General features: G+C 42.8%; 1 protein-coding gene across 1 annotated transcript in view; it reads right to left on the minus strand.

Annotated features, from left to right (window-relative positions):
* LOC8028181 (potassium channel subfamily T member 2) overlaps positions 1 to 24,067 on the minus strand; it is a 369,599-nt gene that overhangs the window by 37,665 nt on the left and 307,867 nt on the right. Inside the window, exons 6-20 of the mRNA XM_040216176.3 lie at positions 21,069 to 21,143; positions 20,863 to 20,946; positions 20,069 to 20,163; positions 18,569 to 18,752; positions 17,943 to 18,107; positions 17,192 to 17,328; positions 14,429 to 14,492; positions 13,591 to 13,699; positions 13,393 to 13,501; positions 12,398 to 12,547; positions 10,596 to 10,810; positions 5,459 to 5,672; positions 3,663 to 3,768; positions 2,204 to 2,376; positions 1,080 to 1,151 (exon numbers count right to left, since the gene is read on the minus strand). Of these exons, the coding sequence (XP_040072110.2) occupies positions 1,080 to 1,151; positions 2,204 to 2,376; positions 3,663 to 3,768; positions 5,459 to 5,672; positions 10,596 to 10,810; positions 12,398 to 12,547; positions 13,393 to 13,501; positions 13,591 to 13,699; positions 14,429 to 14,492; positions 17,192 to 17,328; positions 17,943 to 18,107; positions 18,569 to 18,752; positions 20,069 to 20,163; positions 20,863 to 20,946; positions 21,069 to 21,143 (1,952 nt within the window). The remainder of the gene's footprint in view (positions 1 to 1,079; positions 1,152 to 2,203; positions 2,377 to 3,662; positions 3,769 to 5,458; positions 5,673 to 10,595; positions 10,811 to 12,397; positions 12,548 to 13,392; positions 13,502 to 13,590; positions 13,700 to 14,428; positions 14,493 to 17,191; positions 17,329 to 17,942; positions 18,108 to 18,568; positions 18,753 to 20,068; positions 20,164 to 20,862; positions 20,947 to 21,068; positions 21,144 to 24,067) is intronic.

The raw sequence follows: 24,067 nt of genomic DNA on the forward strand, positions 1-24,067 counted from the left end.
TTCCTTTTTCTTTTCGTTTTTCCTTTGTTTTGTGTAATTTATAACACACATATCATCTCACTTTATGTTCAGATCTCTCTCTCTTTCTCTCTCTCTCTCTATATATATATATTAATTTGACAATAAGCCAATGTTACAAATGCACCATTTGCTGCATGTCTGTAATTATATATATTGTTGCTCTGCAGCTGTAGCGTTGTAACGGGGACTGGAGCCTTGTCAGTCGGCTTTGGTCGCCTTTTGCTCCAGCTGCCCATACTTCTGGTTTAAATAAATAAATAAATAAAGCCAAATAAGTCTGCGGCTTTTGATGTTCCTTCTAGAATTCTCCATCTTGGAAAACTAGGTCAATTATTTCATAATTTTGTCCCCCAGTTCTTTTCTATGCACTATAAACGCGAAAAGACAATCATAGGTTAGCCACATTAATATTGTAGTCAAATATTTTTCAAGATTTACGAATGGATTTTTACCCGGAAAATTTCTGGTATAGCCATAGCGGCACCAATAGTGTGAAATGATTTAGACTGAATTGTCTGGTTTAAGAAAAGCTTGTATTAGCTATCGAATTAACTTTTTTTATATATTTTAAAAGAGAAAGTTTTTGCGTAAAACCAATTGTACGTTTGACCAAATTTACAACTTTTGTTCCATGAAGTTTAATGTAAATCAAATTCAAAGAGATTTAATTTTCGGTTTGGGATAGGTCAAGTGTGCGGTCTTCAAGGGAACGTTTCTTTAAACATCGGTAACATATCTTTTTATACGGCAGGTGGTATAGTAAATAAAGAAAGTGTTGAAATAGAACCTGTGTCACACCACGACACACCTCAAAATAATTTTAGAAAATCTTGTTTTAAATGACATTGCCATGTTTTATATACTGGCTGCTAAAATTACCATGTCGCATAAAAAAACTTTGTTACTTATTAGTTTTTTTTGTCTTTATACTATGTAACATCGTAATTTTATCACGCCTGCGTTTGAAACAGGAGAAATGACGAAGTGTAGTTTTGCTCCCAGTTCCATTTCCACAATGACGTGAATATTAAGAATTAATGCGGCATAACTTGACTCACTCGTCTATGGAGCCCTGCATCCAGTAGACCAAAGGAAAACAGGAGATGGCATCAAGGAAGGCAGCATGGGGTCTGTGTCAAAAAGAAAATTACATTTGAACCAATTTCATCCACAAAACGATACAGGCTGACTGTTGGGCGAGTTGGTATTGTGCATTAGAAAACATGATTGCCCTTTAAGACAAAACAAGAAAAGTGGAAGAACAGACAACACAGAGTGCTACAACAGAACAGGCAACACAGAGCGATACAGGGTTTCTATTTTTTGGTAACATGCGTGTACACATTAGTACGGCGCCTAGATACTGATCCCAACTGGGGTGTTTAGCGTCCTACAACGCCCACGCATTGGAATGCACCCAAGATGACGAGACTACGCCACAAGAGCAGCCGCGGAATGCTGCAGGTAATCGCGATCCTAGCGGTTGGATGTAGAAGTGTGGGCGAGGAACGTCGAGTGGACGCACACGAGTCGCTCCCGTCGCAACGTCCCAGTAGAGAACCCACATTTAAAACAGGGAGCAACTCAAACCACGGAGAGCGTTCGCAATTTAATGGCGAACGCATCCTGCGCAGGCTGATTGCTCATGCGCATGCCCGCGTTACCTTGTACCAAAGAGGGCAGCGTTCAAAAGTGCCGAGGAAAGCTTGGGGACACTCCGAAGACCCCCGATAGACGCTTTCGTCTCCTCTTCACGCCCTGTTTCGCAAACGCAGATCAGTGTGGAGAGCAAGTCGTCCGCTTTTTGCGCAGGAGTTGCGGTGACGTCAGAAAGACGCCGAGCGGCGAGCTCTGATTGGCTTTGATTGAAAGGATAGTGTATTGACCTGAATGCTAGGAGGGGATCCACTAATGATGACGTCATGCGCCGGCCTTGTCTTCTAGGTGATATTGGCTACAACCGTTACAACCGAACAGGCGACAGCCGTCTCCACCTAAAAACCGCTGAGCCGCCAGCAGGATCGCGACGTTCTTTAGCCTTCCAGCACTGCAGACTCGTGACGTCATCAGGCAGGTATTGAGGGGTCAGCATAAGGACGCGGTGCGCGGAGCGGTAGAAGACGCGTTCTAGGCAGCAGTAGGGAATGGCGAAGGAAGAGCAGCGAGCGGCCTCGTGTTTCACCTCCGTTCCAGCAGAAGCACGATGGGTCTGAGGCTGGTGGGGCTGTGGAAGTGCGCCCGGAGAGGCACTATGAAGTTGTAGATGCCCTTGCTGGCGAAGTCGGCCGCCAGGATGACGCACCGATTCGGCCAGTTGTACTGCTTGGCGTTGTGGAACTCGCAGTGGTCGCATTGCTGGAGGAGCCGGTAGAGTGCAAGAAACAGGCGGCAAGTTAGAAGAGTGGAACGTCGATAGGTAGAAGCCCTGTGACATTTTTGCCTATTGAAATATCAATGCGTTGACATGTAGCTGGTATTTTCTGAATGCCGGTTCGTGATTCTAGTTTTTAACATAAAAATGCATAGCAAATTGCTGGGCAATTATGTTGCACGGGACACGTCCGACGTCTACGCTGTCAACCCTCTTATTGGTTAGTTGGGCTTAGCGACTAGCTAAACGCGTGGCATGTACACTCGATAGAATTTCCCGGAATGGAGCAGCCGGCCCTCACCCGGGTTTTAAAAAGAAGTAACAGGGTGTTAAGATGCTGTCTACCGCACGCGAGGCGGATGCCTCGCACGGCTTTCCCGTCAAATAGCAGCTCAACTCACGCCGATATGTCATAACAAGCATTAAGAAAAAAGTGTCGTAGGGTTGCTGAAAAGACACTCACTTAGTAGTCTAAATTGTTAGGTTCGATTCTCGTGTGGTGCAAACGCGTTTTTACTACGATCATCTCTTCCCCCCACTTGTAACCAACCGGTGTCAAGCCTTGCGGCCACGCTTTTATCCAGGCTTCATGAACTGCCGGACACTTAGGCAATAAACATTTCACGTTAAACATTAAAAGAAAAACGTCTATTAGCGTGTTTTTATTAATTGCGGTTATATTTAGTTAAAAGTACAATACTGATGAACAAACTACTGTTTAGTTTTCTAAAAAAAAAATACCGTGTGATACGGTACTCAACGTCAGACTGTCGTTCTTACCTCTCACATACGGTGTACTAATTGAGGAAAATATTTTTGCAACATAAAACCTTTTTTTTTTAAATTTGATTGAACAGGTGTTAGAAAAACATAAAATAGAAGTTACTAATATTTCTGTTAAATCATTTTATAAGGACCGGATTCAAGTGCCAAAACCATGTATCCTGCTTTAGTTAACTACAATCAAGCACGTCTTTCTAACCGCGTGCGAAATCTTATACGGATATAGACATCGTTCACAAGAGTTCCTTGAATCAGTTGTTTGCAAATTTGTTTGAAAAGTTAATATAGTATTTTTAAAGATAATTTATTACGAAAAAGAAAAGCGAGCAAAATAAAACGCCTCCTTGTGTTGAATTTATTTAAAACTAGACATTTTACATGTTCAGCTCATTTTAATGATTAATGCATTATCTTACGGTCTTGTGCGGCCTAAAACATTCGCTATGAGCGGTTCAAAGCTTCAAACAACGGCAAGGCGATAGCTTACCTGAGCAAGCTGCATGCAACAGAGCGGTTTCTTGTCTCTCAGAAGGTAGCATAGCTTGGGGCTCACTCCAATGTAAGGCGTCACGGGAGGAAACCCCTTTACAATCCTGAAAAAAAAAAGAATCAGAAAGAAAACTATTTAGAAATAATATTTGCACGAAAGTATCGTTTGTACTTCGTGTAGGATATCGAAATTAAAACAGCAGGAACGGCATGAAAGGTGCTCAAGATATCACAGTGATACCTTGCCTTAAAAACGTATTTCACGAATAAAACGACTTTCATATTCTTCCTTATGAAGAAGAATTCTTTGTCAACCTTACATAAAAATGTTTATATTCGTGCAAGGGGATCTTTTATATACCCGAATATATAAAAACAATCTAGGTTAAAGGCGATTCGTAACGAATGCGCCACTGTTGATAGCAAGCAGATGGGAACGCGAACGTCGTCTGCTTCTGCTTTACGTATTCTTGTAATCCACAGTAATACCACCCAAAACCGCAGTAAAAAAAAAAAAGTATTTTATCTGCCTGTGACGTGGAGCGACATTCTTTCCTTATCAAAATCAGTTCTTTCTTGCTTCTAACTTTTCATTTAAAAGCAGTAAAATTTGAAGCGCCGGAATCTTACCCCGAAGAACAAGTCGTCTGCTTTTTGCGCAGGAGTTGCGGTGACGTCAGCACGATACTGAGCTCTGATTGGTTTTGATTGAAAAGATAGTGGGTAACCTCAATCCTAGATACCTTGATGTCTATCCACTACTGTTTATTCAATAAGCCAATAAGAGCTCGGCTTTCTGACATTATCGCAACCCCTGTGCTAGAAGCAGACGAACCTGCGCTCCGCATTGGTTCTCGGCAATGCATCGCTGGTTTGTGAGGTTTGTTCCTTCAGGAGTACCTTCATGAATAAACTTATCCCAACTAGTAACTTGAACATAAAAACACTTTTTGACTTTTTTTTTTTATTTCACCAAAAGCTTTTTTTTATTTCCAGTTATAAAACGGGCATGTGGGTTAGCGCCCCCGACAATGGCCTTGGCGGGTGACAAGGTTGATTTTATCGAGAGATGTGGAAAGTTTGTGCAAGCACGTCTGGACTTGCTGGTTTATCGGGTTAATTGTTTGGTTTCCATTTTCTGGTTTCTTTTTTACTTGTTTCGTGCGGGAACAAAAAAATTCAGCAGCGCTGTGTTTGTGAGCTTCTTCTTGTGTGCTTCGTTTCCCCTTCAGTCCGGAGCAGTCGACGCTACGAGCTGATGGATAAAATCTAACAGCGCCAAAAGTGCATCACCGTGGTAATTGTCATGTTTCCGTGTGTGTTCGATTACACTGAGCCAATCATAAACACAAAAAGGCCCAGTGACTCACGCTTTTGACGCTGTTTAATTGGCCCAATTAGACCGTAACGTCCGCTGCATCTGGATTTCAGCTGAAATGGAGTATAGTGTTCCGTCTTTTTTTGCGCGATATTTTTTACCCAAGCTATGCTAAACCAACCGGCCCAACTCCACGCCTTATTGAAAAAGGGTGTCCTTTTTTTCATTTTTTTTCCTTCCAAAGCCCTACATTTTTATATGAGACTTCCTTTTAAATATACACTTTCGCGGGTGTAGGCAAAGTCTGCGAAACAATAATGTATACACCAACTCAACTCTCTGACGCCACCCCACTGCGGTGGCGCTGCTGTCGCCACTGCGCATGCGCAGAAACTTCCTTTAGCTCATATCTGGTTTCTGCGCCCGTGCAGTGGCCACCTGTTGTGGGCGAACGCGTGGTGTTTGTGTCTACTCACTCGGACTCCTCGGCGGGCGTGTTCCAGGAGTTCTCGAGGTACTTCTCCTCCTCTATTCCCAGGGCGTCGTCCTCGCTGTCCAGCTGGGCGTCCTCGTTGTGGCCCAGGTCGGGCACCGGCGCGATGCTGGGCCTACGACCCCGGGTCTCCTCGGGACGGGGCACGTCCAGGTGCTGCTTGCGCCCCCGGAACTCGAACCGGGACTTGGTGCTGTCTGCGGCGCCCAGGACGCGAGAAGGTAAAGAAAAAGCTAAATGAGAGACAGGAAGGTAGCAATTCATCTAGTTCACAATCCTGATATACAAGGAAACAGCAAAAATGAATGCAGAACCAACTATGTTGTCTAATTATGCGATTAGCTGCAGAGAAATGAAAGAGCTGCGGGCCGTCACGTGTAAATTTTCCGGGCTAGGTAAACTGTATTTGTGTTTAGGTGAAGTGACATCAAGCCATGTGGCATCATATATGTCGTTAAATTAAACATTTAACTGAATTGGTGTTGATATCACGTTACATCAAGTCGTATGACGTCATTTTCTCCGCTAAATTTAGCGGGAAAATAAATTGGTATTGAAATGTGAAGTCAATTTTTGCCGCTAAATCTAGTGGGGAACCTAAATGTGCTTTGTCCGTGCACTTCTTTCACTTGTCCTTCGTTCAATTTTTTGCGCTGTTTTCACGTTTGACGATGTGTATAGATCGCGTGATATCACGTGACGCCATTTTCCACGCTAAATAAAGCTGGAAACTAAATTTGTGTATGCAAGCGCAAGTTCGTCTACTTCTTGAACGGGGTTTGCAACAATTTCACAACGCCGAGCTCTAATTGGCTGATTCAAAAACGTAGTGGGTAGACCGCAAGGAATCTAACAATGAGGTCTACCCACTCTCTTTTTAATCAAAGCCAATCAGACCTCGGCGTCCTTTTGACCTCACCTCACCTTTTGACCCGCGCAAGAAGCGGACGACTTGGTCTACGCATTGGTCCCGTGACATGAAGTCCGGTAACGTCATTTTATCCGCTAAATTTAGCGGGGAAACTGAATTTGTGTTGAGGTCACGTGATGTCAATTATCCCGCTAAACCTGGCGGGAAAACTGAAATTGTGTGTAGGTCATGCGACATCGTGTCCTGTGACGCCAGTTTTCCGGTTAAACCTGGCGGGAAAACTGAAATTGTGTATAGATCACGTGACATCAAGTCACGTGACGACATTTCCTTCGCTAAATTTAGCGGCTGAAAGTGGCCTGAAGATGTTCGGAAAGCTAATCGCTTTAAGTACACTATTTTTATCATGCTGACAATGTCTGGGGAGAACAGAATGTGTTCTGTATGAGCTGGACATATGCTATGTGTGCGACGTCACGTAATGTCATAAGATCGCATGACTATGACGTGACGCGACGTCACGTTACGTTACACTGTCACGTGACTTCTCGGTGTCACGTGACGTCGTGATGTCGCGGCTCTTCGCGACGATCCGTCGTGACGGTTCATCGTGACGATATTTTTCTGCCATTTGTTTTCATAAAAGTTGGCTGATAAAACGCTATCTGTGTTAAAAAAAATACATAGGCTCCCGCCAAACTCCTGCGAACGGACAATATACGTGTCTCGTGGCACCGCGACGTCACGTCACGCGGTCTTATCTAGCGACTTGGTAAACTCCCCGCTCGGCTCAGCGGCAAGTCTTCCCAGCTAAATATAGTTAAAAATTCCACTCTACATTTCGCGGAAAAAATAAACGCTCTCTCCGTGACGTTATTTTTTTGTTTTCATAATCAGTCTTTTTAGCCGATAGCCTACTCTATGTTTAAAAAAAAATAGACCAAAGGTTTCTTTCCACTATACTCGTATACAACTATCAGTGGAATTTCCAAAAGAAGAACGGAGCGTCTACAGCTTTATGCGGTGCTGTAGGTGGGCAACGGAATGCTTTCTCGCCCAGTATAAAGCCGTTGTATTTCGTCTTACCTTAAATCGGACCACAGTGGGTACTACGAGCCAAGTCAGGCAATCCAGCATCGATAGCCTATCACGGTACCAAGAGCTCTCGTCACGGTATACCCTTTGGGGTTGGATGTTTGCGATACACAAGGTCACGCGATGCACTTCTGGAACCACTTTTGTCCCGTAGCGCTCGCTCTAGTCAACTTTGGGCTAAGACACAGTACAATCCCAACGTAATCTACTTATAACGATGCCACATACAACGATGTACCGCTTATAACGATTAATTTCTAGAAGACTATGCGTTTTTGCGTTGGGTATCTAGTCTAGATACCACAATAATAGGTTCTAAAGACTTCATTTTCAGGGTTTCTCAATATTGTTATAAGTCAATTGCACTTTACTACAAGAGTGATGAAAAAAGAAGAAAACACTGCTCTCAGGAATGTCAATTGGCTTATTTCTGGCACCCGATTTAACTGGCTACAACAAAATATATTCTTCGACGGGTGGTATTGTGGAGGATTTGTAGCTTGAATAAAATAGCTGATGTTAGTCCTTTTCTGGACAAAACGGAATCGATGTTCGTTACACTAGTCTGACCTTGTCATACAGACGGCACCAGACATACTGGCAAGCAATTGACTTAGACTCACCCGAGTCATGTAAAAGAAGCGCCTTGGGAATTCAATATTTTAGTTATTAGCCCCTTTTATCGGTTTTCCTGGCTTTATGTTAGAACAAAGCGGAAATTATATCGTTAGTGTTTGTATCGTTTTGTTATTCAATGATTTTATCTAAGTACAGAGAAACAGCATCCTTGATGATGACGCGCTTGGTGAACAAGCAAAAAAAAAAGAAAAAAACTCGGAACTGCGCACAACAGAACATCATGGTAATGACTTACTAGGTTCTTATCAGATAGATGAAAAAAAAATTGAAGGGGTGGCCGCTGATAAGGAAAACCGGAAATCTTGCTTGAAAACAAAAAGTAAACACGGGCGTCCCGTAGATAGGCTTTCCCTCAGCGAAGGTGCGCTTGCAGAGAAAGCTACTTCTGGTACAAGCCATTATTGAGTGCAGTTTCTATCAGACTTGCGCCTATCTCAAATACTCTACGCAAGATACTGTATCTCAAATACTTTTTGAAGTATCTTAATATCTTGCAAATACTTTAGATCGAGAGTATTTGATACTCTATTTTAATTACATTTCTGACCATATTGTCTCATCATCTCAAATACATTTTTTACATTCCGCCATTTTCCGAGTTTTTCGGTATGAAATGGCGTGGGCGTGGCACGAGCAAACGTGAACATTCTTTCGAGCAACCGAATCCTGTTGCTAGCACCAATTAGCTACGGTGACTTTGATTGAGCTCGTGAAAAAGCATCGCTTTTTTTCCGATTGTAACTCATATTTTAGCCCAATGTTCGTACAATGAAGGTTTTCTCCTCGCCTTCCCAAAGGCGGCTTTTGTTTCCTATAGTTTCTCCGAAAAATCCTCAAACAGAAGGGGTGGTTTTACGGAAGTAAAAATTGCCCCAATCAGGGGCGCAACGCAGATCGGGAAACAACCTGTGACAAAATGCAGACCTGAGTGTCGAGAAAAAAAAAAAGAGAAGTGGACACACACACACACACACACACACACACACACGCACGCACAAAGAAGACGCGTTTGTTTTGCTTCTTGTATAGTTAACCCCACTACAGCAAAACGTGGAGGCTTTCTTTTGTTTATTTTCCTTTTGTCGTCAGTCCGTCACTTAGTGCTCTCGCAAACACTGTCTGTAAGCGAACATTGATAAGCAGAGAACAGGACAGGAAACGAATTAAAAGTTGAGTGATCTCTCGAAAATCCCAACAAATGCGCCCCCAACATTGAGTGCCTTTCTGTGCCTTTTTGAACGCAACCTACTTCAATAAGGTGCGACCACTGGTGTGTCTATTATGTGAGTTACCTTTGTTACCCCTTCACTCATATCCGTATCCCAAGTTCGTTTATAGTGAACTCCCTTGAGGTATAAGGAATATGGATTGTAGTTAAACGATGCGTTTAAGGTGCGCCGCAGCACGTGATATTCATCGATGTCACAATAGCTAAAGCGACCTCTTTATCCCTGTCCCAAAATTTTTTTGTAACATGTATCGGGGATATTGCTACGCACGTTACTGAGCGAGCGCGTGGCCTAATGTTTACCGCGCTTTGTTCTCGCGCGGAGCCTCCGGGTTCGATTCCAGGGAGCGGACTCCCCTTTTGTTTTATTCTTTCAACTTGACATTTTCGTAAGTTCGAGAGCCTTGTCATGTGATCGAGTTACGAATGTTCCACGCGCCGAACACTCTCCGACGAATGTTCCAGAAACCCACGCGGCGTGGCGGTCCGGAGTCAGTCTCGTCCCAGCACTCGATCCTGCAGTTTCGCCGACATCGACGCCTGCGGCGCTATCCTTTCTATATTTTGTTTTGGTTGCAGCTTCACCCCATTAAACGTTTAGTTTCTTCAATTATTTGCCGCCTCATTATTTGTCATTTGTGAAAACATCCTGCTCCTTATAGTTCCACTGCATAAAATAGCCCTACGAGGCTTTTTTTTTTTGCCATTTTGTGTTGTTACCGGCTATTACACCATTCTGGTAAACCAGATTTGCGCAACTGTATAATTGTCGTTGTCAGTGACGTCGACACAAATTACGCAATGTCGAAGTATCTTCAAAAGTAGCTGAATTACATTTCTGAGTATCTCAAAATACTTTACAGGGAAAGTAACTTGAGTTCTATTTTAAATACTTTATGAAGCAGGTATTTAGTAACTTAACTTAAATACTTTAACAGGTAATTTGTCAAACACTGGTTTCTATCCGCGATGGAAGTGACGTCATAAAAAATAATGGCGTTTTCTGGCCTCACTAATTTGTAGCTAGCCAAGAATAACCCAATTTATATTTAAAAAAAGAAATGTTAACACCCCCAACATTGAATTTCAGGACGAAGCTCTTAGAGTACGTCCTTGCAGTACAACGTGTGGAACTCTCATGGAGCCTACACTCTGACCTACCTACCTAGCCCGCATATCGCTCACATCTGTCCTGTGCCAATTGTAACTATGCGGGCAAGGCGCTAGCGTCAGTAGAAACATCGATCTCTCGTAGAAATCGCGTTGTTTCTGCTAGTTGGAACTGACCGACTCGGCCCTTGATGTCGCCGGTCTTGTCGGAGCCGTCGAGCGGCTTGACTTCGTCTCCGGCGGCCGGCAGGAAGGCGCTGTTCTCCTCCTTGGTGATGTTCATGTAGAAGCAGATGTCCGACGACTTCATGATGTACGCCGGACCCGGGTTGAGCAGCACGGGCCACTGGCCGTGCACGTCCGTCTGCACGCCCACTAGGGCCACCCCGTATCTGCGGCAGAGGGGACAGGATGGGAAAGTAACCGATGAAAGGACGAGCAGAAACATGAACCTAACGTTTCGAAAGAAGGCGTCAATCAATCAGTTTGTTAGACGGAGCGGTGTACACGGGGGTCAGCTTCAAAGAAAAGGAAAATTATTATCCAACCATCTCGTCGTCACTATAATTAACAGTGGAAAATATACGGCAGATTGGTGCATCACCACGTAAGCCTAATCAGAAGCCAATCACAAGGTGGATAACGGCGCCACACCCTGTCGCTTAGATCCGTAAATTTGAACTTGCGTCTTTGTCTGCTGAGCTATCAATGACGTGCCTAGCGTGCCCACCGGTTTTTTCTTCCCCCCCCCCCCCCCCCCCTTTCCCCCGAGGAATCGTACGTTGCGCATGCGTCAGCAGCCGAGTAGCTGAGTCCCATTTCGTGTGTGGGAGAAACACTGAAGAGGTGAATTGCCACAGTTGGTATCACAGAACAGACTAAGAAAAATTTATATACTTCGTTTAAGTCCAGACGCAGCCAACGCTGCGAGTTAATGGGACCAACTAAGCAGCGTCAAAAACACAAGTCATTGGACCTTTTTTGTTTCTGATTGCTTCAGCGATGACAGGAGACAGGAAAAAACATAGCGAATACCATGTCAGTGTGCATTTAACGCTGGCTGGTTGGTCCCATCAGCTCGAAGCGTCGGCTGCCTCGTGACTTAAGGTGAAACAAAGTGAAGTAGGGTAGGATAAGCTTCACCGTGAAAAGTAAGTTAGGACTTTCCTCAGTGTATAAACTAGAGGTGAAGCTGCGCTATTCGGTTCAAATCAGTGGTCACACACCCTTTATTTTTAGATAAAAGGCACAATTTGTGCTCTTTATAGCGGCGCCGAATAACATGGCAATGCAGGTTCTAGGGAAGGAGCGACAACGCATACAAATAAACAAAAAAAAAAATTTTTTTTTTTTTGCGTGGAATGCTTTGTTTTGATAGTTGATTTCTTTTACTTGTAAAAGGCCGTTGACACTATACACCGATTCAAATAGCTTCGTAAAATAAGAAAGCTGCGGCCCCTGTGGACAAATCAAAGCGTGAGAGCATAGCACGTGACAACGTGCGTTCGGGGTGCTCCTTTTGTCAGCAGATACTATGAAAAAATATTTTGGGGTTCTTTTACGTGAAAAAAATAGCGACAGGAATCTTACATGCCCCAGCGAAGGAATGAGGATTAATTTTGACCACCTGGGGATCCTCTGACGTGCAACCGCAGAGCTCCGTTACATGGCGCCTTCTCCGCAGTAAACCTCCGTCAGATTAAGGGGAACCTCGGCCGCGATTCGAACCCGTCCCCTGGGCATCCGTAGGCCGGCGCTTTGTCTCGGAACCAACGAGGCGGCTAACATTAATCATGCGCTTCGCTGCGTCGCACAAGCGACTCACGGGAATCGTTGTTTGCGCATTTTGCCGTGTTATGCCAAAACGGTGTATAACAACTTACACAAAATAAAGTAAACGATGGCAAAAAAGGAAAGAAAATAAACGCACCAATTGTTTTGACGCAAAAAAAAAAAAAGAGAAGAGAACGAACGCTCACTTTCTGTGCGAGTGGAAGGAGGCGTAGGTGAAGCTCTTGCCCTCGTACTCGCCGAAGAAGCGGCTGTCCCCGAGGCGGATATGGTAGATCTCATTGCCGGAGCACTTGCCGTACAGGCGGTGCCACTCTTCGGCCGACGTCTGGCCCTCCCTAAGGGAAGAAAACAAAATTAGACGAACGAAAGAATAACTATATTCTGGTTGAAATCGAGGAATTCGGGGTTTTGAAGTCCGTGAACGACGAGCCAAAATGCATTGCAGAGGTAAATTATACAACAGGAAGAAGTTGAACAGGAGCCTTCTGCAAGCCAGCAAATTTAATGCAAACTGCTATGTAATTGTGTTGCATACGTGAAATGTTCTAGCATCACAAACGTTTACCGTTACGCTGAGTTCCCAGACGCTTACGTAAAGGGCACTATTCATCAAATAGCAAACGCGCACCATGTGTACACTTGACAGTTCTTCCTAGAATGAAGCGATACTACCGATAATCGGGCTTCTAAACCTGGCGATCTTCCAGAGCCTTCCCTACTTTCGACCACCTTTCCCTCACTGCGCACAGGTGGTCGAGCTACTCCTGGCGTAAACCTCCGGTCACATGACCTCGCTGTTCACGAATCAGTGTCGGGCCTCGCGGCCACGTTTTTATCCAAACTTCCCTTTTGAGCTTTTTCAAAATGCCGAACATCTAGCCAAAGAACGCTTTACGTTAAACGGGCAGCCAATGGATGGGTAAAAGACGTAGCTTCTTGAAAGCCCAGAAGTAAATAACTCTCATAGCAAAACTTTGTCAGCAGTCATGAGACTTGGGAGCATTAGCTTCTGCAAGACCCTGAAGAAGTCACATATCTTAGCAAACCTTCAGCTGCCACCGTGAGGCTTTCAGGAGGTTTTGTCTTCTAAGTGTAACAACCTATATTTGGTAAAGACCGCATTATCTGAGCGCTATAAAATGACAAGGCTGGGAGTGAATAATCTCGGAGCAATACTCACTGTCCTCTTGAGGTATGAAGCAAAAGCGTGACCAAGGTAGACGCACCGGGACAGAGGCAGTTGTTGGCTAGAAGGGCATACTTGAATTCATCCTCACATACCACATGTTCTGTTGGTAAGGACGGAACAACATGGTAACCCATTAGAACGTAAATAAGAGCCGAAAATATATATTTCGTGAGTCGACGCGAGACTGACCTGCGAAGGCCACGTGCACTTTGTTTTCGGGACGGAATATTTGAATGTACTGGGGAACATTTGGAGCGAAGTCGCGCACAGCCCAAGAACGAAGAATAGTGTGCTCGTCCTGGAAAACAACAACAGCACCATCAACAACAGCATCACAAACGATAAAAAATGATCCAGTTTAGATGTATTCATTTTAGTTATCTCTTTCTTGGATTGAAAATATTGGGGCTCCTAGAAGTCCCCGAGTGTATACTAAATTAGTGTTTCACCGAAACGACAATCGCTAGTCGGCGGTCAAGCGTTTACAACTTTACACAATAATGTGCCTTTCTTTCTCGTCCTTAATATGAAAAAAATATTGATAATTAGCAAGACATATATTTAGCAAAACAGAGGAAAATAAAGTGCAGTTAGTGTTTTGAGTTGATTGAGGGATAGTAGTGACTTAATGCTAGACTATCGGGTAATTTTGTTTTCAGAGCATGCAACAAATAATGCCCGCAAAACGGGATTGATGTGACCAATACACTCTAGCAAAACAACTTTAATGCTTTTATTGAAAGTCTACGGATCAAAGTTGCAACTGATTGCTAAAAATAGATATCAACTTCCGCATTTTCTTCTAGAGTGTATTTTGTTGAAAACGTTTGATTACAGCTTTCGCGACGATCCAAAATATTATTTTTAGTAATTGTTGGTTGTCATATATTTCTTCAGGTGCTCACATGCAAAGCACCCAGTTTTAACTCTCTTTATTATACTTCGAATCAACCCATGTTACACAAATTATGTTTCCTAAGCTTTGCTTTTTCGTGATAGACTAAAAAATATGAAAACACGCACGTACGGCAGCTGCTAAATCAGCGTAGTTTCTGGCAGCCAACATAAAACAGGCCTCTGCAGCATTCATCCTGCAAGAAAATAAAACAAAATTATGCTTCAAGATTTTTACCAGGGAATAACGCATGCAAAGAAAATCAATTTTTTGAAAACGGGAAAAATATTGTGTGAATTCAAATGCAGCTAAACAAGACAGGAAATAAGAAATAAAACCAAAACCCTGTAAGGAACGGAATACTATTCAACGCAATCGCAGGTCAGTCACCGAAACTAGTTCTGTTTAATATTCAAAGTTAGACCAAAATAAATGAAATATATAAAAAAAGAGCAGGTTAAACAAGATATCAATAACGATATTGACGTGACTGAGACTGAGACAAAATTGAGAAGAAAATAAGAAAAAGGAAAGTAACTTAGTTAAAGTAAACATGAACGAAAAAAAAAAAAAACATGATTGAGACGCGGCGTGAGAACATCACGACAGAGATCAGCCATCTTACACTTATGCATTACCTGAAAACAGGTCTCAACTAAGATAAGCACAAATAAAGAAGCCCCCCCCCCCCCCCCCCCCGCCCCCCCCCCCGCCCCCCGCAAATCGAGTAGCATTTCTTAAAAGAGAAAAGAAAAACTCGTTTTTTTACAAGTTTGAGACATTAATTAGTTTTGTGAAAAGTTTGCCTAAAAAAAAAATGGATACCGAGTTTGAGTTTAGAAGAAACTTCATATTGAAAGTGCATGTTACTAGTTTTTCACGTTCGAGAAACAAATCGTTAAAAACTGTTTTAAACATCTAAAAATAAAAAAAAGAAGCGAAAGCAGGACAGTATTAGCAAGACTTGTAGTTGAGCTAGTTGGTTCAGGGTACCGAGTAGACTTGTATGCGCAAACACAAATAACAAACACGAAGAAGTGTACAAGGACCAAGCGCAACTTCCAACTAGTTTCATTCGCGGCCAAGCGACCACAAAAGATAAGCATGCGCGAAAAAGAGAGAGAGAAAAAAAACACAAAGTGGAGACGCATGCTCCTTATTCTTTGTATAAAGCGCTTCCATCAGCGATTCTGGCATGCCGGGTGTTTTTTTTAGGTTTTCTTATACTTTTCCCTTTTTTGTACCATGCTGCGCATGCTCCTTCTGAACCTTTCGCGCTCTCTGGGCCGCGAATAACACTAGTTGAAAGTTGCGCTTTTCCTTGTCCACTCCTTCGTGTTTGTCCCCTGTGTTTGCGCGTACAAGTTTACTCAGTACAAAGACGGTGTCCCCAGGCCACCCTAGGTATGAAACCTACAAGCAACCGTGGACTTTGGTTTGGACGCTTTCAACTTGTAATAGCTACAATTTTGCTTTTATCGACGGGTTCGACGAACGGTAACAAATTTTGAGACCAGACACGGGAAACCTTTCTACCACAAGACACAGCTGTACACATGCATAGAAGCGGGCGAGTTTATTCTCAAAGAGTTTTTTGTAAACATTGAAAAAAAAAGAGATAGAGAACAGGCGTGGACAGCGATTATTACGATAGATGGTTCCGCTTTGCCTACAGGCACGCGCTCTCACGGGAACAATATGTTCTCAAGCTATGTCTGTGGCACGTATTTTGCTGTGCGCGTAAAAAAAGTGCGCTTGCATGTCCTCGGAGGCTATAACCTGTAATCGCTGGACAGCGAACGTAGAAAATGTTGCGACGCTTTCACACACAGCTCCTTTCACGGTTACTTCAAATTCTGCTCAATGGCGCTCCAGGATGACGCTGAACAATAACGCATAGGTATTATTAAGCTACAATCTGTGTTTTCATATAAATCCGAAAACATACTAAGAAAAACACCGTCCTATAAATATTTCGCCAATTCGGATTTATCCGTTAAACTCCGAATTTCGATGTACGAATGGCAAAAGAGAAAAAAAACAAAAAAAACAGACGGTAGTTACAATTACGTTTGGACAGCGCACAGGGTGAATGGTCTTGAGAAGAAGTCACCCCAGTTTTCTCTCAAACCTCAAACCATAAAAAAAAGTAACATCACCGCTTATCTTGTCTAGGTTCATAGGGACAACAAGTGTTCCGGGCTACGACAAAAGCTAATGTTCCGGTTTGCAGTTTGGCCATACTACTTGTTCTTCTTAGAGGAAGGAGGGGTTGTGTTTTTGTAACTGTGAACTCTGTGAACCTGTTACTGTGAAGATACTTCATAGAAGGCGGAAGCGAGGGCGGATAGTGGAAGCTCCTATATTACAACCTTTAGCCCGCCGCGGTTGATAGATTGGATGGGTTAAATACGAGCTTCCCAGCGACTACCTCCAGAAGTTTAGTGATTTTAATGTTTGGACGTTTATGGAGGTAACACTTGTTTGCAACTTTATTCGTGGGGCAAATAAATATTGCCAGGGGCACTGGCGCCAATGCCAAATCCAGCTGACGAAATAATGATTGATACAAGCTCGTTTTTCTTTGAAGTCTAATACACGCCTAGACCCAGATACCATTTTTTTAAATACTGCAAAATTAAGTTTTGAGTTTCGGAGAATTAGGAATTGAAAAAAAATAAACTGCGATAAACTCAAAATATTTGGCAAAGAAACACCCCCGAAGCGATCTTACCTGTAAATATTAGTTATTGGTTATATATAAATAATCGAATACGAAGGGTACATTTCTAATAGAAACAATTTTGACGGCTAAGTGGCAGACGGTCTTAAAACCTCTATTGGTTTCTGTAGTATCAGATCCGTCATTTCGTCGTGACCTTCGGATGTTCGCACCTGGCTCTGGTGAGGTCGGTGTCCTTGAGCGCCGATCCCTGGATGTAGATCACCCTCTGGGCCCACATGGGAATCTGCAGGATCATCTTCATCGTGGCGTCCACTTCGCAGGGCGACAACAGCACCACGTAGTAGTCCTGCAGCGGAGATTCGCCACTCTTTACATTCGCAATAATTTTGGCTTTAGACAAATGTGACGGGACTGCTGGTGCGCCCCTTCGGCTGCACTAAACTACACAAGGGGAAATAAGCATCGATGCAGCGGCGTCACTTTGGACTGACGGCCTTTCTTCACCGCGACTTCAAAGCGAGATTCCACTTCTGTTATTGTAATGATTATAATGTCTTTTAACGTGCTTCTTGCATCTGTATCTTGACGCCTGCTTGTATACTTCCTGCCCTATTTCTGTGCTGCGTTTATTGCAGTAAGGCTATCGTCCTCACTATGAGAACGAGAGATAAACATTGATCGCCGACAAGGTCAAGTGTACCCTGATATTAACACTGCTTACGCTGACCTTTATCGAGTGCAGACTAAATTACCTTGGTTCTGACCTTGTCTACTTTTACAATCAGCAACATGCAACACGCGTTTCGACGCGCATTTCTTGACAAAAATGACAAACCAGGCGCCTGCCTCCACAGTCCAGTGACTCAGCATCTGGGTGATAATCGCTGGAGAAGTGCATAGACCATGAACATCTACGTCAGCTTCGTTAAAAATGTCGTGTAAAAAAAGACGTCATTTTACCTGAAGCAGGGGATGGGCGTAGAACTCGTTGAGGAAGTCCATGACGGTGTCCGCCCGTAGCGTGGTCGAGCAGACCACGACGTGCCTCTCGCTCTGCGCCCGGTGCATGCTGTACGTGCCGCCCAACTTCTGCCGCTCCATCCAAGTGTAGGCAAGCTGCTCAAACTGGACAAAAGAAGGCACCGAACGTGTTTCAGAGTGTGCTGATGCGGACTTTCAACATACAGTGTCTTAAAGCATCGCCTAATAGAGACCATGAAATGTTGTTGGTGTTTGAATTTTTGGAACTGCAAAGCATAAAAACACGTATCGAATTATATACTTGATTTCTATCGTGGCATTTAAAAAAGGTAAGGGTAACGATTTCCTTTTTGCAACTTAGCAATGTTTTTTTTACTTTATTTTGATGCGTTTGTTACCCCAAAGGGTAACGCTGACGATCCACAAATATATCAGTCAAATGCAGTGCACACTGCTTTGATAGAGGCATGCGCTGTGTCACAGCTCGGCTTGCTAGCATCAATGCGGCGGCTCATACTCAAGATCACGTTCCTCACCTGAATTGATACAGTTAACTGGGAGAAACGTTGCATCCGACTCTATTAGCCACTAGGAACGCAACTCACCTGTGTGGGCAGCACGATGAGGGCGGCACAAATCATGCCGACCATGAAGAGCTGCGACGGCCAGACGTCCGGCTTGAAGTCGCCGTAGCCGACGGTCGACAGTGTCACCACCACGAAATAGAAGCTCTCGAACAGGTCCACGTGCTCCACGCCCGCACGCTGAAAGTGCTGGAACCCGCACACACTGCACGCAGGACGACGAAAAAAGACACGCTACGGCTTTGCTCGCACTTTTGCCACCTTGCGACTTTACAGCAAACTATCTGTATGAGCCGTCGTGACCAGCGCTTCAACGTAACGAACTTGTCGTCTGCTTCTCAATTCTGGACAAGTATGTCGACTGGGGCGAAAGGTACGATCGTTCTACAAGATACGGTTAGTCTAAATGTAAGAACAGAGAGGCTACGAATACTTTAGAGTACGTATACTTGTGAGTCGATGTTTACCATCCCTGCAGCAGACTGTTTGAAATGCTTAAAAGTCCCTTGCACCTTATACTATTATTTATGGTACTGTATGACTAACCTTCTTGCGCATCATTATCACCAAGATCTTAACTGTGCGCGAGTGTAAAAAATAAATAATATAATTTAATTTAATCTACGGTAGACTCAATTTATTTCTTCCAAGTGGTAGACAAAATGGCGTAGCGATCGATTTGTATCCTGGCCACGATATAACCTAAAAATGAACGTGATTTATGCATTTTCGGCTGCCTATAATGCGAGAAGGCTTGAGTTGTTTCAGGTCACGCCGAGTGTGAGTAAAAAATATTTCTTCTAAAGAACGCACAATATTTATTAAGCAATGCGAAGCTTCGACACGGCTTATAAACTCAATTCCTCAAAAATACAAAAACGCCTTTCATAAAACGTGAAAACGAGTAATCGTTTTCCTGAAACGATTACTCCACCAGAGTTCAAAATTTTCCATGCGTATATACTTTATTAAGAAAATCTATACATCAGCTGTTGACTTCAAATATTTTTGTTTTGAGAAATTTAAAGTTACGTATCTTCCACAGAAATTGTTTAATTTATCTGCGATGTCTTTATTTGGAAATATATTGCAATGAAGATTTTTCTTGGAGAACGTTCATTACGCAAATTTTTACTAACAAATGCAAATAGATAATGATTGTAAATTATGCGTCACTTTTCGTAAGTTTTTATGAAGGAGTAATTGTTCTTATAATTCTTGTTTGGATGAAAACAAAACGGGCGGGAGTAGCTTTTGGCTTATGCCTGATTCAAGCAGGTGAGAAAATAAATATAAAACAAAAATGTTTTATTTATCAATATCTTTATATAAGCGGTGAATATTGTCCTTTTAAACGTGGCTGAAATTAAACTAAGTATTTATTAATCGAAATAAAAAAAATCGTTTGCAGGGTAAATGTTAAAGCAAAATGTTTTAACACGAACTTTCAAATCAGTGTACAGGCACGTCTATTTTCTGCATACCACTTCCCCTGTTATTTAAGCAGAAAAAAAAACTTACCTCGTAAAAATGAGGCAAAGCAACGTTGCTGTGAGGATGAGCAAGCGTTGAGAAAGGGCTGACTGCGACTTTTGTAGCGCCCTGTGCAAATCGTTCTGCAAAGGAGAAACAGGGAAAGTGGCTTAGGAGATGTTTTGCCTCTTGGTCTCAAGTATGCATAGGAAAACATCACCTTGATTACCAAAATCGCAATTATTAAGAATAAAGAATAACCCTTGTTTAATCAAATCCTTCAGTGCTGGCAAGATTCTAATCAATATTAAAAAATATTATCGTCGGTTGTTCAAGAATAAAGTGTTTTGGTATAAAAAAAGAAATAATCAAAGTTGCGCTTGCATTTAACAGTGTTCTTTCTGTGTTATGTATTCATTTAAAACATTTATGTCTTCAGTCTTGAGTAATTGTATCTCTTGTTCTCCACATACCGTATTCTGGCATTGTTTATTTGAAGTCAGTTTTTTTGCAACTTTAATGTGGAAAGTTAATCTTAAGTCATCATGCATGGTTTTGAATCTAAGGATTATGTTTCAAATATATGCCAACTGATGTTTTATGTAACAAAATAAATTCTTCCGAAAAAATACTTCCGGTAATTGTTTTTTTTTCACTTTGAATTACTCTATAATAAACTTTGATATTATTAAGAAATCAGATCACAGTGACACAGTAAAGGTTTTTGAACATAAAGAAACGGTTCTGAGTTTTTACTTGATTCACGTATGTTCAAAAACGAAGATGTATTTTAATAACTGCTTTTTCATTCTATCTAAGTGTAAGAGAATGAAGATACTTACAAACATGTTTTCCAGTACAAACTTGGCAAGCCAACAGTTAAGAAACACTGGTACAAAGACATTTCGTAAAGGTGCATAAAATATCTGTAAAAGAGTAAAACAACAAAAAAATCAAGATATTTACTACGGCATTCCAGTCTTGGCACGAAAAAATATAGTTCGATAGAGCAGAAATGAAAAAGAGAGGTGCTTGCGTATCCACTTACGGTAACTATGAACGGCACATTGTTGACAACTTCTAGCAGAAATCGGAAAGAAAGAAGCTGCCTCCAAATGTTTCCCTGCCGAGAAAATAACAAACAGAATTAGACAAACAATTTCACTTGTAAGAAACATGCCATGTGTACTGTAATTACTCTAACGATTTGGTAAAATGGAAGCTTGGGAGAGTTGGCTATTTATAACAGCAGTAACAACGCAAAAAAAAACAAGGACAAGAAAAAAAAAGAAGTCACACAGAAGGACAAAAAAAGCGCTATTTTGTGTGCCTCCCTTTTTTTTGCCATTGCAGCATTTTCTGAAACAAATCTGGCCTAATCACGAAAAAATTAAAATATGACTATATTATTATATGCTTCGTTTCACTTTAGCTCAACGCAAGTGAAAATATTTAACAGATACAAAAACTATTTGTACGGATAATCACGACAGATATTTTGGTCGCAAATATCATTTTAAATTTATTGAGATTGCAAAGCAATCCACCCAGATCTTAAGCACAATGTTTCATCCGTATCAAGAATCCAACTTGTTTCAAACACAAAAGTTTGGAACAATATTTTGTGTACAAATTCGCATGTGTATGGTTTTTAAGCTTCTTTATGACTTTTACGCATGTATAGTTGTGGCGAATATGTATCTTATGTTTTGTGGTTTACCGCAAGTACTTGGGCCGCTGGTAAGCACGTGAAAAATAAACAACGAATTGAATCATAAATGTTAGTGATGGGCTTAGTCGTATTATATAAATTTAGTGTAACATGCATGATTGATTGATTCATTAGTTTATTCATTAATTTATCCTTTAATCCGTTCATTCATCCAGAGTTCACTGTGGAAACTTAAACACACGGGAACTCTAAAAGTGTTTAAAAACATTATTTCATAAAAACAAACAGCTAGTGCTTTCATATATATTTTGCGGCCTCTGGTTTATTTGATATACCCGTACGAATTTAAATTTTAATAGACAGAACACTCTCAAAACACCAACAGGCCAGCCCCCCCCCCCCCCCCCCTCCCCCAACATGACACACGGGCGAGCTGACGTGACGAAGCACATCAACACGTCTTCTATACTCCGTGTCACTAGTTGCGTGCAGTACAGGCGAAGGCTACGCCAGGCGAGGGGAGAAAGGGCAAGCACTAGAAATGCTGGGGGAGGAGGAGAGGAACCTCCTTTCCTCTCTAACGTTCCTAGTGCTCTCCCTTTCTCACCTTTCCCTCCATTGCACTCCTCTCCCGTCCTGCCTTCGTAGTGCTCGAACTTTCTCTCTTCGCCTGGCATTGCCTTTGCCTGCACTGCACACAACTAGTGACAGGGAGCATAGGAAATGAATGTTTGAAGACCACTCTATTTATCCTTCCCTATGCTCCAACGAGTTTCTCCGACCCGCATTTTTTTATTTCTTTTTTTTCCTCTTTTTGATTTGTTTTCAGAGGCGCTCGCGTCGGCTGGGCCCGTCCGAATGTTGTTCCTCGGAGAGCGGGATTTAATTAAGTCGGCATATCCCGCGAGGCGGCTAGATCCCGAGAAGGACAATATTGGTGCTTCAGGAGACGGGACACGTACGGCGGAGGCGTCGCTTCGTTGCACGACGTGACTTCGTAGCAAGTTACCATTCTAGAATACTCTGGTTACCGCGCTTTTCTTTTTTTTCATCTTCTAATTGAAAGTTTTGCTTTTATTTCTCTAAAGCCTTAACTTTCTGCTTTACCTTCGCCTGTTTAAAGCCCGTTAATTAACTGTTATAAATGTTTCGCCTTTGAGCGAAACATTTATAAGTGTTAATTTTCGTATGGTGCGAACTATATTAACCACCGAAGCTGGATAAAAAAAGAAAGAAAAAAAAAGGTATCTTGAACGGTTTAGCGTATAACAGCAAACGTTTCGATAAAAGACTTATGAACCAACGCGCGGTTTACAAACAAGTCCGCGTTCGTACAATTGAGCGTGTGGAGGAGGTGAGAATGCGCGGAGACGCCATAGCTCGGTGTCCATGATGTCCCCCTTATGCTCTTGTCTCCTCCCCCTTTCTTCCCCCCCCTCTCTCTCTCTCCCTGTTTCTACCCGCATAGCTTCCGAGGGGCGCCGACTGCCACCACTCTGAGGTTCTCAAGAGGTTCCTTACAATCTTATATACAAAACTCAAGATGTGCCCTTAGATGTGCCGCGATCGAGAAGCCGACGTAAAACATGCTCTTTCGTTTCCAGAAATACACGATGTTCGTTTCGACCCTCAGAAGTCTCTATAAGTGCGTACTGCTTCGACAATTTATTTACCGGCGTAACCAAAAAAAGAGCTGTTGCATGAATCCTCATGCAGGCTGGAAAGCAAAAAAGGCGTCCGTTCCTTCGCGACTGAGGTCCCGTGGCCATTGGTAACGGTCATCTCTCGTTAGTAAGGACACCGCTAATATGAATATCCCGCTTTATAGACGAGAGTTTCGAAGGGGGGGGGGGGGGGGGGGGGGAGGGGGGGGGGGGCAACTGGGTAAATGCCTGCATTTTAGAGCGCAGCTCTTAGACGCCTGTTTCCGGCTTGAGCGGCGTCGCCGTCGCCGTCGGCGTAACCGCGCGGTGCATTATGGGTAAATTTCCCCGCTAAATTTAGCGAAAAAATTTCCCCGCTAAATCTAGTGGAAAAAATTCCCCGCTAAATCTAGAGGAAAATTTCCCCACTAAATCTAGCGGGAAAATCACCCCCCCCGAGGTCACGTGGGGGGTCACGGGACCTCGGGGGGAGGGGTCAGGTACCCTTCCCTCCTCATCCTCAACAGCTGCGCTCTAATTCGGCGTTACAGGTAAACGGCTTTCATTTTTTGTTTCGTTATCACGTCTAACTCACACTATGGACAATATGTTTTTTAGGCGGGGGGAGATTGAACGGAGGTGCCTATACTAAAGAGACATGAATATATTATACACTAATTGTCATGGTACTAATTTTCATGGCACTAACAGCTTAGGAAACGAAGGGCGTGG

The sequence above is a fragment of the Ixodes scapularis genome, unplaced genomic scaffold, assembly GCF_016920785.2.
Source record: "Ixodes scapularis isolate PalLabHiFi unplaced genomic scaffold, ASM1692078v2 PGA_scaffold3__209_contigs__length_174095766, whole genome shotgun sequence".
NCBI classification, from domain to species: Eukaryota; Metazoa; Arthropoda; class Arachnida; order Ixodida; family Ixodidae; genus Ixodes; species Ixodes scapularis.